Source organism: Columba livia, chromosome 6 (genome assembly GCF_036013475.1).
Source record: "Columba livia isolate bColLiv1 breed racing homer chromosome 6, bColLiv1.pat.W.v2, whole genome shotgun sequence".
NCBI classification, from domain to species: domain Eukaryota; kingdom Metazoa; phylum Chordata; class Aves; order Columbiformes; family Columbidae; genus Columba; species Columba livia.
The window spans coordinates 22,884,789-22,900,492 of NC_088607.1; the positions used below are offsets into that span (position 1 = coordinate 22,884,789).

Below are 15,704 nucleotides of genomic sequence, written 5' to 3' on the forward strand. Positions count from 1 at the left end.
CAGAATATATCTGCTCTCCTGCAGCACACTGGATGAGACACATTACTCCTCTCTCACCCCCATCCCTCTGAGCCCAAGGAGGTTTACCAATATTTGGATGCTTTAGAAGCCGGCAGATTCGAGCTTCACGTTCCAGTTTCTGGTGATCTGAAAGAAAATAAGAAACAACGTGTTAAGCACCACAACTCCGAACTAGGCTCTTGTTCATATTCAACAGAGAAAGGAACACAGTGACCCAGCAGATATCCAGAGGGCTGGGAAACACAACTGCCTCACAAAACCTTGCAACTGTTTCAGGCAAGGGCTGTGCCGCTGAGCCTGCTGGAGGACCTCTGCTCCTGCTACAGAGCTAGCACTAAACTGATATTCACTCCTCAGATTCAAAGTGGGTAGCAGCAGAGTCCAAGACACCGACTGCTCTTCCATCAGCCCCACAGATATGCAAAGCTACTTCCAGTGACATCCCTGCTGAGACTTACCACCTTCTCCAAGGCTGGAGAGGACAAGGAAGAGTCTCTGAACATGAAATGTTCTCTCCCACATGAAATGGGAAAAGGACTTGCTTCTACTCAAAGAAACACCAGGGAAGAAGGGCAGAGTAGGAGGGAGAAATACACAGCTCCTGCTCCTGCGCAGCTATCACATGAAGTAGGGAACTCTGCCAGCTCCAGTGAACCATAAAGGTAACTGTACTTCAGTACCCATGGACGGACTCGCTGGTGAAATGCTGATCAAGCACTTTGAGATCTCCAGGCGAGAAGTCCTGCCCAAATGCTAAGTATGCTCATTCCAGCCCAAAGGCAATATCAATCTGGGCACAACTGTCATCTGCATTAAAAATATATATATATATATATATATATATATATATATATATATATATCAAGGAGACTAAAAAAATGTTTTCTCCTCCCTATAAATGTAACATGTGTGAGTACAAGGAAAGGAGAGGGAACTAGAGCAGCTCTGCCCATCTCAGCCAAGCAGCAGAGGGCCGCCACTGACAAGAGGTTTTTCACTACAGCAATGACTGAGTCCTGAACTTTCACTACAAAGCCCTCATCCTTCCAGGTGAAATGATCACACTGGACAAGCATAGATTCACGGAAGGAGGCAAATCTTTTAGACAGTCCTGGCAGTTGTTAAACTCTAGACTTTGGAGGATGCAGATGTCTAGAAAGAGGCCAAAAGTGAGGACTGCCCTTCCTTTGCAGTCCAGCCATCAAGAGAACACAGCAAAGGGAAGAAGCAGTCTCTGCCTGCTCCTCACATTTATTCTGTAGCAGATCTTCAGCACACAGACTTGAAAACACACCTTGTCTACATCCCCTGGGACACATAAGTCTTCTCCACAGGAGTGAGAAGGACCCTTGGCTGGTTAAGCTACCAGATCAGTGGTGGGAATGCAGTGTTCTCTGATCATATGAATCCCACTAGAGATCTACTTGAACGAAGCTACACGGCTCTGCCTGAGAGCAGCCAGTGCAGCTCCATGGCCACTGTGTGGTCTTTCCTTTGTGAAGGAAGGCTTTGGGCAACTGTTCTCTTTCCCCTGAGCAGAGGATGAAGACCAAGCCAGATCTCAGCTTAGAACACTTTACTGGACTGGGAACAGCAGCTCAGGGCACTGCAGGATTTTTGTCTTCTTTCCCACTGCTGAACTGTAGAAAATGTCGCAATTAATATTTTATAGGGCTGAGATGTGCTTACATCCTCATCTGCTACTCTTCAGGGATGGGGGAAGGTAAATTACTCCTTTCATCTCTCCTTCCTTCTCGGTCCTGGAAATTATTGTTGTTGTTGCATATATTTTACAGTTCTATGCCAGAATGACTCCAATAAAGTATCAGGCAGCAAGAAAGCCTGGAGAGCTTCCACACTCCCGAGGCCTTGGTGCAGTGCAAGCACTTTCTTGCCTGTATTGCTGGGGAGGGGTGGGGGTGCCTTCCCTTCCCTTTTAGCAGCATCTCTCACAAATAAAGTTTCGCAAAACACAGTTGCAAAGTAACGGACTGCACCGCATACTCTGCACTTGGGCCAGATTCTCACAGCAGGACAACAGTTTAAGATAAACTATCCATAGCTGCTTACACACATGGGTTTTGCAAATTCCCCACTTACCCCCCCAGCTCTACTTGCAACTCCTACAGAAGGGGATCCTTCACCCAGCCGGATCACGTTGCCCTCGTGAGCAGTTACACTTGCTGAGAATCTGTTCCCGAGTACAAGGACACAGGGAAGCAGACAGCAAAACAGCTGAGCAAAGGGGGAAGGAGAGGTAAGAGCTCACCACGTGCTACTCAGGCACTGAGTCCTGACAGCCAGGACAGACAGCTGACAGAAGTAAGGCTCAAACAAAATGACATAACCATCAAAATGCCATGGGAGATGTAAATCAAGAGCAATTGCTCCCCTGCAATCCAACACCATCGTGCAGAGGGAGGGGAGCAGACAGGGCAGCTAGTGATCATGGGCAACAGCCACACCAGAACTTGTGACAAGAGGTCATCACCCCACACCCCATCCCTCCAGCACCACCCAGCCTGGCTGGGGACCAGAGGAGGAGTACAGCGCTCTGGTCACAAGGTACAGGAAACTATTTCTGGTCAGGGGGAAAGCATACCACACTCTTCTGTCTCCAGGACAACAAAACAGGCAAACTCAAGCACAACTCGCAGAGAGAAAGTACACTCCAGCCTGCAGCCAGCCACCACACCGGGAGCAGCGAAAGGTCAGGCTGGGTGGGTTCCCTGCTCCGGGTCCCACTCCTGCAGGATCACCCGTCCCGTTGCAGGTAGCACCAAAACACAGCCCAACATGTGACCTGAAAAGAGCCCCCCCCATCACCAAAGAGAGCCTCTTTTAATGTCTCTTCATTGCCCTTTGGCACAGTACAGGTACCTAAATGCATAAGGAATAAACACAGAACTGCAATTTTTCCACTTTTCTCTGGTCTAACAAAGGTTATTCCCAGTAGGAGATATAAAACTTTCTGCAGTCAAAGGCAGTGCTTTAAGACATCTCTTATACAGGGACTCATCAGACCTTAAAAATGCAAAGTATTCTTAACTGTATTTGAATAACGATGAAAAGAAGACATGAGTTCAGATCCATGCCTTACAGGAGCTTGAAAAGCAAATAATTTCTCTTCCCTCTGGCCAAAAGATCAAATTATTCCTGCAAGCCATCTATAGAGTGAGAGTGTTTATTCTGAAAGCACAGTGGAAGTGCACCTGGTAGCTAACAGAAACACACCGACATCTCCTGACCTACCTTATTGGATCCCACGCCTGGGACATTACGTCTATTTCCCACCTTTCACAAATTACAAAATTCAACTGTAACTTGCCTAAAACGCCATATATCCTTTAGAAAAACATAAGAGTTCATGTTTAAGACTTCAGGTGATAAATAAAGCCATATACCCACAGAAGTTACTCCAAATACCAGTTATCCTTCCTGTTAAAATTTTGCACCGCTGTTTCAAATCTGAATTCATCTACCTCCTGCTTCCAAACACTGTATTTCATTAAGCTCTTTTCCTGCTATGTTACAGAGCTGTCTAGCCCTGAACAATAGCTGATGCTTAAAACTTAAGTACAGGATATTACGAACACTCATCTAATATTCATTTGCTGTTTTCCAGCCAAAAAAGAGAATCTTGCTATTTGGACAATTCCTCTTTCTACAATCTGAAGCAATGAGTATCCACACAGACAGAAAAGTGCAGTCTATGTAGCTTATTTGTAGCAATACTTAAAATGTAAATGCTTAAGGAGATGGTACTTAAAAACAGCAGGAGAAAACTTTGTGTTTGATGCACAAACTAAAGTGTGAATATCTATTTCTCTTCATTAGTCCTTTATATGACGAGATTTCTGCATCTTGGTTCAGCATGTGACATTGCATTTAACCCAATTACCTTTAGCTTTATTGCTCTGCAAATACTGCGTTAAGTGTCATTCTAGTAATGCTTATACCAGGTTTCTTCAGCATACATCTGATAAGAAATGGCCTGTCCAGAGAACTGGGATTTCTTTGGGTGGGTTTTGATTTATCTACGGATTTACTTCAATCGAAAACAAGAATGATTGTGTTAGCATCATTTGTGAGAGTTAAGGACCTGCAAAGATGCAACTGCTTCATTTTATACAAACCTGCAGTCCATTCACTGGGCCAGGACTGCTCATGGATGGACAGAAGCAGCCATGCACAATTAATAATGTCACAGCTGTAACAATCTCTACCTGTGCAGGTTAAAACAAAAACAAGCCCACCTGAGTACAGAAGACAGCATGATAGTTTAGTCTGAATGTTCTAAATGCATCAGACTTCAGCAGAGGAGCAGGATAATGTGATGTAAAAGAAAGCTGTACCCAGCAGAAATAAAAAACATAACGCAGACAGCTTTATCTCAGGAAAACTTGGAAAGCTCCAGCAGGGTGGGGAATACGTCTAGTTTTATACTGCTCTGCATTTCTTACTCTTTTGTAAGAAAATTCTTTCATTGTCTGACCACTTCAGCCTGTTACCCCAAAGATGTGGTGGCAGAGATGAATAAATAACTTAAGATCTAACTTCTGGGCTCCATTCTTCTCCAGGGAATCAGTTCCAGTTTTCTACACACACGGGTGCTTTGCAGGAGATTTTTCCTCACCATGTCTTTCTCCTCCAAGAGTACCCAAAGCCTGGAGGAGAACGTTTTCAGACACACAGACAGCACAGGACATCTACAAACTGCAGTAGTCTAGAGCTGTCAAGTGAGAACACTTACATAACAACAGCAACAACAAAAATTCAGAAAAAGGTCACTGTGCCTAGTCAGTCTATTGGGAAGCTGTGCTGAGAAGGGGCTGCCAGGGAGGCAGAGGGAGACCTGTCTGTGCAGAGCTGAGGTGCACTTGCAAAAGGCAGAGTCTGGAGCAGGACACCTGCAATAAACCTGAAAAGGAGATGATCCCAAGCAAGTGGGGCAAGGGCCGAATTTGAGCCAGGGAGCAGGAGACGATGGTAGGTGTCAGGTGCCAACACTGCACCCTGCACGGGCAGCACAGCGCAAAACCCTCCCGGCTTCAGCCATAGCTGCGATGCCATGACTGACTCCTGCTCCCAAGAGAGACCGAGAGGGGTTTTGTTTCTGCTGCAGGCAGCTGCCATGCAACACGCTTTCCAGCCCAAGTCTTGCCACAAGCTCCTCTAAGGACTGGTGACCGGGAGGGCTGAAAGAGACGTGCCCCTCCGCCCTAGTAATTACTGCTCTAGGAACAAACATCAGCAAAACCACACATATTTCAGGTAAATCCTTCTCCTGTCAAGCAGAAGACAGCATTAAAAACTAGTGGAAAAAGTGCACAAAACAGCAACTGAAATAAATCAAACCAAGATTAATCAGTGAAAGCGATTAATTTCACACCTACCAGAAAATGAGGTGGGAAAAGTTAATTCTTCCATACTTTATTCAACAGCATTAGAAACAAAGCACTGTTTCAATACGGTTTCATGTGCAAAGGAGCACACTCACTGCAGCATTTACTGGCTTACTTTACCAAACTGCAGCTATACTGAGGTCCTGTGGCTAAAGCGTCATCTTTATCTACTACACCTGCCTGAAGAAGGAAAAAGAGTATGGGGGGGAACTTCTAGCAGCCTCGACGTTCAGCCACCACAATGAGAAGGCAGATTCTTTCTGAAATGCAGTAAAAAGCAGCAGCAACAAAACTAACACTTGGTTGTGAATCATCTCTGTTTGATGAGAAACTGTGTCATAAAGGAAAAAAAAATAATCTTGCTCCTCCCTTTACCGATCCATAATCTTCCTGCTCTCAACAGGAATGGACAATCTGGCTGCTCAATACTCCAGTCCACCTGTCTGCATCCTGCTCTACGACTGTGCTCTACCACGGCTGGTAAAGGAGGCCTGAAGCTATCATTCCTGTGGGAACACATTCTAGATTACATTTCTGAGAATGGGAAGAGTCCGGAAGAAGAATCAAACCCAAAGCAATAAATTCAGTTTGATTGCTGTCATCATGCCAATTCCGGGAGATAGTCAATCGGTGCCAGCTGCTAAAATATCATTTGAGTTGCTTCAAGACAGAAATCGAATTTGCATCAAATACATTCTGTAGTGTGAGACCAGCCTGAGGTTTCAGGTTCCTTCATGCTCTTCTTTGCTTGTTTAAATTTAAACTTCCTTTCTGAGACATTCCCAGCAAAAGAGAGCTAGCTCCTCATCCCACACTTCAAGCCATGTACTTTCCCCCCATATTTTCTTATTTTTCCCCATAAGACTGTGCTACAGAACAGCTGAGACCTCTCACATTTGCAATCAGGTGGCACATGACAGCATGCCATGCCACACCACCACTTTAAACTTGAATACCAGCAAGTCTCAGATCACCACCATTTGCCTTTCTGCAGAAGTTAGTAGGAAAAAAATCATCCTAGGTTTTATGAATGACCAGAGGACCCTGCAGATTCAGGATATACTTCCTGACAAGAGCTAACAGCAAGTGCCTAAAGAAAAATATAAAGAAAATAAGTATATAACAGCACTTCCCAAACACTCTTCCTCCCTCCAGCTATTTGCAGCTCAGGTCCTAGACATTTCCATTTCAGTGTTTCTACATTGCCATTTCAAAGACCAGCCAAAATTGATAAATCTGTAAGAGCATACTACCCCCACTGCAGGCGACATTTCTGAAAGCCCAAGTCCATTGTGCAGCCTCCTTCCGGTGCAGAATGACCCCAGTGGCATGACGTCCCAAGGCGAGGGCAGAGGGACACCCAGCCCCACCAGCACCAGCATCTCTGCTGCAGCAGCTGCGCAAGAGCCACAAACACCACAAGGGGAAGACAGGGCTGGAGCGAGCAAGTGAAGATGAAACGGTGAAGCTCCACTTTTCTCACCCAGTGAAAGCTGGAGAAACAAGACACTGGTGAAGTCATCATCACTTGCCTTCAGCTACTGACAAAGGAGGAGATTCAAGTGCCAACAGCACACAATAAACGAATAAAAGACTTCTTTCAACAAATGTCAGCAGAGGTACTTTCTGACAAAGCCTTTCCTCTAGCAAAACCACAAATATTATTACCTTGTAACACGCCTTTTCCCACGCTCTCCCAATCTCCCAGAAACAAACAACTCCACACATAAAAGTGTAATACTACCCCTAAAAGTACATGCACACATGGATCTTACAGACAAAAAGTTCACACAGTTGGTAACAAGCTGTGTTTCCACACACTAGTATCTGTGAACCTCTTGGTGTTACTGTACTGGAAAAAAACAAAACAAAAAAAAGGAATTAACTACACAAACTCAGAACAGTTTCCACTTTTTTGTTCAAGTAATGCAGAAATCAGATTGTAAACACCACAGAGTAGAAGCCAAGAAAGTTTAAGGAATTATATTTGTACCTCCAATGAGCATCCCGAAGAGTGGGCCAGGGAAATTTATTCTCTTTTCCAGTATATCATTACTTTGTACTTCCTTTGCAAAAATAATCTAACTGAAGGCAGATATGAATGTGTGTACAACAGCGGCAAAAGGAAATAAGGTATTAAAAACACTTAAAAGAGATTAATCTTTTTTTAAAAGTCATAGTGTGCACCTCCACCATTGCAGTTTCTACACTCGGTACCATTCAGAGCTGCCTTTCACATGCATATTTTTCAGTTTATCAGCAAACACCTTGTCCAATATTTTTCTTTGGGTTATCCAGCAGGTAGACCTGGAAAGGGAAGGAGAATTCCCATTGTCTTGCTTTCAGCAGGAATGCTTACCCTGAGTATTCCCTATCGTGCACACTATAAAGCAAAAGAAAAGCAACCTGATGTGCACATTAAGAGGAAGTGGGGAGCTTCAGCTCTCACAGACACCAGCAACTTTCCAGGAACTTCAAGGGACAAAGGAGGTCAAATTAATGGATCAGTGCAGGTTCACAGCTATAGGCGAGAGTCATCTCGGTCACAATTAATGATGTGAACACAAGGGGCTTAAGTGTGTTCAAGCCTGACACGCCATTCCTTGCCTACAAAGGCACAGCTAAAGCCAGACTGGGTCTTTTCTAACCCCCACCATTCAGCCTGGGTTCTTGCCTAGAGCAGATCCTATGACTTGGCCAAAGTGACTGACAAAGTGACACTGCAAAGTATCATGAAACCTGAATACATGTACATGCACAACTATATAGAAAGGGAAGGGACAAGCACCCCAGCCATCTACTGTAGGTACAGTCCTTGGTTTCGCATTTGAGATCACCTCAGAACAAAGTAACCTGAGCAAGTGACCTTCTTCTGAGCTTGCTACAGCATTCAGAGCAGGATTTTGCAAACCCCTTGAGAAAACATCCCTCCACAGCATCCACTGCCCGCTCTGCTCCTCACCCACGCTTCCCCACAAGCCACAGGCCCCTAGAGCTCCTGCTCTTCGGGCTGTTTTGGAAGCTGTTCCCAGTATTATTCAGCCAAAAGCAGCTGGCCAGGTAGAGCCCAGTGGGTTCAGCCTGAAGCCTCTCTGTCAGTGCAGTCACTGAAAAATGAGCCAGCACCATGACCGCATTAGGAGGGTGGAAGATATCTACCTACAGAACAAGTAACAGGCCAAAGCACCATTCAGGCCCCAGTGAACAAAGTCTTCCATAAGCTCTGACATATACGTGCCATCCCTCACATATGAGCCATGCTTCTGGTCTACATCTCCCCTCTGGACATACCAGTTTTTCTTGCTGGCAAGATAAACGTCTCTTCACTTCCTCAGTCATTCTTCCCACATTGCCAGTGGGATACTAAGCCTGTGCCAACTCTGCTTTATTCTGCATTTGCTTTTCCCGTTAACTAGTTACTTTAGTTGCTAAAGCAATGATGCCTTTCCAAGAACCTCAGATCTGAATTTCATTCCCCTTCTTTTTTTTTTTTCTGCTAGCCATCAGCTTACTTTCGGCACTATGATGGAGGCAAGTCACAGAGGGAATGTCTCTTCCAGGTTTGGTGGTGAACAGGTAGGAAAGAAACATTTCACCACTGACGTTACCTTCCCAACTGCGTTCTATGGTGTCAGAAGCTGGTACCTATAATCTGCTGATATAATCAAGAATTCTACCAACTGACCAGTAAAACTACCCACTGATTCACCAACTCTATCTGCTCCAATGACCACTGCAAAGAAAGATGTTTCTTGCTTTTACAAAACTTCTTCCTTGCTCAGGGTGGGACGAAACACAAGGAAACCAAGTGCTGCAGTGGGAGGTACTGGGAAATACATCTTCCAGCTGACAACAAAAACACAGCCGCCTTCCTCCTGACCTGAAGCAATGGAGATCACCAACCACAGACACTGACAGGCAGACAGAAGCACAGCAAAGGGCAGGAATTCTTTTATCTCGTTTTATCTGCTGTGGCCAGGAAGTGTTAACTACACCCACCGCAGTCCTGACACAAGAAGAAATATGGTGAAACTTCAGTACCCCTAAGAATGGTGCAACTGCCAGGCTGTCCTGTCCAGCCTGGCTGGGCATCTGCTTGAAGGCCCCCACCAGGCTTGTGATGAGCATAACAGCATATTTTAGCTCTCCTTGGGCATACTGGGTTATGTAATTTCAAAAGCTGAAGGAAGTCTCCATTGCAGAGAAAGGAAGAACTGTAGGATATGAACACAACTAGCAAAAGAAATTAAGTTTTCAAACCAGAAGATTATGACTTCCACAGCTTTGAATGGTCAAACAACTTCCCCTTTCTTGCATCAAAACATAGCAAGAGGTAGCGCAACTCTCTGTCATGGTCACTTCAGACCTCACATCCTGTAGGAAGACCTTCAGTTCAAAGTACTTGTCCCGCCTAACTCTCAAACCATCTCCCCATACTACCTGCACCTAAGCCCTCCCCTTCCTTCCCCCAGCCCCACACGCAGCACTCTCAACCCCTTCCCCCGCAGGGCTGCGGTTCAGCACAGTTCCCCTTCATTTGGCCTCCTGCAGCTCACACTTTCCTGTGCAGCCCCACATCCTGCAGCACATGTTCCTCAAGCCCACGGCCCACAGTGCCACAGTCCAGCAGTGAGATGCACTCCTTCCTCTCCCTGGATGCATGCAGGGCAGGCCCAGTCCAGCTCTCCTATCCCTGGTGTCCCAGCTGCAATGGCACCATTTTTTTTTTAAACTGCATTTTACAAGTAAATCACATGCTCAGCTGCTAGTTTGGGTGCAGAGCCAAGAAACACTCCAGTACATGTGGGAGGGGAGCTGATGTATTTTTTGTTTCATGTGACCAGCTTACCAGCAACTTCCCCGAGAGCATGAGCAGAACCTCCCCTCACATCCCTCCTTCACCACCAGCCCTTTCCTCAGGAGCTCTGACAGCAGAGGTGGGGTGCAAATGCGCAACAGGAGGGTCTGGCATCTCGTGTGGCAACAGCCAGCCCTGAGAACAGGTGAGACACCAGCCCTATCCTTTGATGGCTGATGATGAGGAGCTGATCTTTCCTATAAAACAGCAATGGGTCGTGGAAATCTGGTGGCAGGAAAAATTAAAAAATACAGTATTAAAGGTAGGGCAGAGGGGAAGGCATGCTCTGCTACTCCACAGGTGTTATGGTGGCTCCTCCTACCCCGCCAAAAGCACGAGAGCCCCAAGAAATGCTGCCGTGATGACGTCTGGTGTCCTGACGTGGCAACTCCAGAGTCCATCTGTATCTCTGAGCAGGCGGTCTGGGGCAGCATTATAGACAGCACGCTGTGATCTCCCACACACAGCAAAGTAGAAGTGGTGGGTTAGGGGATTAAGAGGCAGGAGGCTGCAGTTACAATACTAACTTCCACACACGCGTAACTACGCAGGGAAGGTGTTCCAGATCTAAGAGGCTGGTCATAGAATATATGTTCAAATAAACACATCCCAACAGGCAGAAGAGACAAGTCGTTTTTGAAATAAACATCCAGTCTAAATTTTAGAGGGGTTCCACACACTTTCTGCAATGAGACGGGCAGGACAATATGCATGCTGTGTCTCTTAGCTCATACAGAGCTGCACAGTAATTATGTTCTTAGGTGTCTTTTAGAGAGCTCTCGTTAATTGTCCCTAGACCCACAGACCACAAGCAGAGAGTCTGGGACAACAGAAATTCTGGTAAATTTCTAGAAGACAGATACTTAAATGGGGGGAGAGAAGTTAGAAAAACAAACAAAAAATCCCCATAGAAGAATAACTACTTCCATAGTATCTTTTGTTGGAGAATCTCTAGGTATGTAATAAACATTTGCTGTGCAGCCTGAAAACACCTGAAGTACAAGGGGTTTTCCCCCCATCTTTAAAGAGATGGAGGAGAAAAGCAGAGGTACTGAAAATAGACTGTATCAGTGACGAATTTGTAAACAAACTCGGATCTTTGGACTTTCAGCCTCTACCACGTTTTTCATCCTTCTGCAGCAAGAGAAATGAAAACGAAAACAATGCAGGTCAAATTTAATGATTTTGAGTAGCCTCTCAAAGCAAAAACTCATAGGGACAAGATTAGCACTGCTGTGATAACTCACTGTACCTCACCCTACAAAGCATGAAATCCTACCTCAATGCCATACTAGGACTTAATGGACTTTTAGCATAAGGTCCAGCATTCAGAAGTGAAGAAGAAAATTTCAAAATATTTAAAAAACAACACTTAGCCTGTTTGAGTGGAACTGCCACCTGGCAAAGCCTGCGTTGCGCTTGGTGAGAACAGAGCCCGCTAACAGCTTCCTTCACATGGAAGCTCCTGATCTGCCCTGTATGGTGAGCAAAACAGCCTGAAAGCAGTCACGCTGCCCCATCACCATGCCTGCTTTCAGATTTGCTAGCAAAGAGGCACTAGGTACACATCTTTTCCAAAAAAACAGCTGTTATGCTACAGTTTTGGTTTATTCTCTAAGTTTATTCCTTGTTTTGATGAATGTTTAATGCTCCTGGCTAGATCAGTTTAGATCTTGTTTGCCTGGGGGCATTTAATACTGCTACATAACTGTAATACTCATTTTCAGGCCACCTACAGCTTTTTTTCCCCACAAGTCTTTTGCTATTGTTTGGATCTAAATTATGTGGTGCATTTTGGCATTAAATTTCACAGCACCACATCAAGACATCAGACACTTACCGAATCTCAAGAGATGGCCAGATTCGCTGATTACCAGACAACATACCCAGAACAGCAATCCTCACTGATTAAGTCCATCCCATATACTGATCAACAAAGACTGAGGATGGGGGATTGAAGCCGTAGCTCTCATGTTAATCTCAAACCATGCAGATCTGTAAATTGTTGTCTATCTCAAGCAAAAAATGAAAGAGGAAAATGAAGGTGTGTCAAGAGCAGAAAGAAAATGCACTGAAACAGTTATTAAAGTACTAACACTGATAGCTACAAAGCAACTTTCTCTGTTGGGATTGGGTTTTAATGGGGTGGTGGTGAAGAAGTCAAGCCAACGTGTCTTAAGACTAAACCCTCCTTTTTCTATGGAACACACAAATGAGGAATAGTTGCAGAGAAAGCTTCTCCCACACTACCCACTAGACAGCCTCAGGCCTGACCTAAAAAACCCACTTCCACCCTACAAATGTTACTTTGACCCACAAGTTGAATTTCAAACCAAAAACAAAAAAAAAGAAAGCAGATCATGGTGTCCTATGGTGTCCTGAGAAGCCTCTGCAGTCCCATACATAGTCTGTGCAGCGCAAAGCTGGGGTCCAGACTGTAGCATTTCCCGTCAAAACAGGCTTCCCAACATCCACCATTCCCAGTAGACAGCATGGTAAAAAAAATTCCCTTACACTTCCCTTTTGGCATCTCTGCCTGGACAGCTGGTCCAGCCAGATGAGACTTGGGATCCTGCTCATCCTATCACCAAAACTGCTATCTCCATTTTGAGGTGAATACTAGCAAGAGATACCTGCCCCTTCCTCAGCCTCTCTCCTCTTCTTCAGTTCTTGTGTCTAGCAGTGTATCCAAATACTGCAGTCCTTCAGCACAGCAGGCAGAGGACAACTACAGATATCTGAATATGATCTACTGCGAAGACATTGCTGCAGTCCCAGCATAGAAACACATAGCTCACACAGCTCACCAGAAAGCTGAAGAAGATGGGAAAACAGAAGCACAGCCCTTTACCTACAAATAAAAAAAAAAAAAAATAAAAAATAAATATCTGTGCTGTAGGACTGGCCTATGCAGCAAAAAGAGGTTCCCAGGTCCCGTGACATGACAGGGGAGGGTGGCAGTGGCAGGGCAGGCGGCACCATTCAAGGGCTTAGGGACAGTGAGTCTCCCAAGCTGCTTATATCCAACACAGTCAGGATATGAAGCGACAGCAGCCAGTGGGCAGGAAGGCCTAGAAAGCATGTCCTCCAGGCCCTAGTAAATGCAAGCAGAAAATGTGCTTCTAAAAGAAAAAAAAACATTAACGGCACTTGTAGCCAGGAACAAAGATAGGAGACAAAGATGACTAAAGACGTGTCCAGAGAGAGGCCAAAGCCACAAGCAGGGAGCACTGGAAGGACAGAGCACTCACCAAAAAGAGCAGTACAAGGAAAATGGGGTCACAAAAAGAAAAGAAAGCCCAGCTAGGAGATAAGATGCACTACTGAAAGGCAGCAAAGGACAGCACAGTGGCTGCCAGCACCGGCTGTTCTCCTTCATGTGCCACAACCTTCAGCAGCAGCCTGGACCAATACTGACCATATCAAGCACAGTTCAATAGAAGTAAGCCTGCTAACCTCCTACAAGTTCATCAGCTGTTGCTATCCCAAAGTAATGAGTTTTCCACTTTACGATTATTTTAAAAAAATCCTGAACTTCACACTGTCCCCACATTCATTCTTCTACCACACCATTAAATGTATTTTTCTGTTCAGCTGGGGCAAAGCCACCAGACCCTCTAGTCACTCCAGCCAAGGTGGCACACAGAGAGGGCATTCAGCTTAACAGCATCCGCCATCATCCAAAACAGTGACCATGCTGTTGGCTGGTCAGCTTAGGAAGTTTCTGCCTCCAGCCCATCTGCTTGTTCTCACCTCCTCAGCTGAGTCCAGTGCCAGATCAGCTGTTTGGGTGGCAGCCCTATGAGCAGGAAAGGGGAAGATAGGCAGAAAAGTCTTCTCTTAAGTCAGTTGAGCTTCCAAGGCAGTTGATAACATTAACAAACCTAACAGAAACTGCCCACTGCAAACAACAACCAAATAAAGCTGCTAGTTCCCAAATGGCTGATGACCAAGTCACAGCTGTGACGGGGGGAGGAGAGGGGGAGAGCGCGCATGAATCCTTGAGTGAGTCACTCGCCCCTGCGTCCCTGCTGGCCCAGATAAATGCTGCTGCTAGTCGATGATGGGTGCTGCAAACCAGCTCTTAAGCCCACAGCATCCCTGCTGCTCATCTCCTGGCAGGCACAGAGCCCATAACGAACACCACAGTCTCGATGCATGCATGCAATCACCAGAGGTAGTCACAATGGCCATTAGCTCTCTGAGCTTTCCATACAGCTCCAATGGACTTTTATGTCTCTTCTTGTTCTTGATCCTGCTTTCAGAAGTCCCCCCTCAACAACTTGAATCTCAGGCAGGTGAGGATGCAATATAGAGCTCCCCCTTTTAAATGAGGAAAAGACTGGAAAAAAGTGAAAGCAGATAATAAAAACAGTGACGAAGACACTGCATAGAAAGTTGTTCTTTGTCGCTGTACTGGCATTAGTTTGTTTACAGTGCTGCCTGCTCACTTCTACCACCTGAGCAACAAGTTCTGGTGGATCACATCAGGACTGCCTTGCCTCAGTGCTGAGGATTAAGAAGAAGGCAGCAATAAGCCTGCCAACCAACCAAAGCACAAAATGCATTGGAATTAAGAGCAAATCATATCAAGTTTAAATCACATGTGTAATGTCTCCCCTACAGATACACCAAGAACAAGGAAATGGTTTAAAACAGACACTCCAACTAGTTAGATCTCTACAACACAAAATAAAGCCTCAAGTGCTGTAATACTGAAGCACCACAGCTGCAAATCCTGCAGTTAAGTCATTCTGTTTTTTAAGAATGTGGGGTTTCAGTAAGTCCTGTAATGTCTAATGCAATCCCTATGGGAGAGCCCTGAAGTTTTAACTACCCTCACGCATTCCGTATGTGACACATTTCTCTTCCCCAGTTTCATCGATGTACAAACACACCAGAAGGAACATGGAGAGAAAAGGAAAAAAACCTTGAAGGAACAGAGGGCAGCTCCGTTTTCTGCACCTACAACACTGCCATACATACTGGATACTGAGGATTTCAGCAACAGAAGCTGGCTGGCTGATATTCACACCAAGAAGAAAGAGTCAGGTCACAAACTAAGTTTCAGGCTTGTGAGGGTAAATTCTGCAATTTGTAAATTCCATGTTCTGTATCACAGAGCTCTCAACACTCTCCCACAGCTCTCTGTTGTGAAATGACAAAACACACAGGACCCTGGATAAATACATGGTTGCTCTCACAGTTACAGTTGCCCAAGACAGTGCTGGCTTCTGCTCCAAACCATATCATAAGTAATTCAGGGAACGCAAAGAAATAAAAGAACAGTTTCTCTTTTACCTAATCAATCTATTTCTCTGGCCTGAAGACATATCTCATAGTGTTTTTCCCACTCCCTGCCACAAAAAAACCCATCATTTAAGACGCACCTGCAAAGCTTCCTCATCTGTAGCTTATAA

At 45.3% G+C, this 15,704-nt stretch overlaps 1 protein-coding gene across 24 annotated transcripts in view; it reads right to left on the reverse strand.

Moving 5' to 3' along the window:
• CAMK2G (calcium/calmodulin dependent protein kinase II gamma) overlaps positions 1-15,704 on the reverse strand; it is a 120,300-nt gene that overhangs the window by 67,523 nt on the left and 37,073 nt on the right. For 23 of the 24 annotated variants that reach the window (XM_065067564.1, XM_065067563.1, XM_065067554.1 and 20 more), the window contains exon 3: positions 88-147. In XM_065067564.1, coding sequence (XP_064923636.1) covers positions 88-147 — 60 coding nt within the window. Of the gene's footprint in view, positions 1-87; positions 148-479; positions 559-15,704 lie in introns of those variants that run through there. The other variant, XM_065067547.1, reaches the window with a different exon arrangement.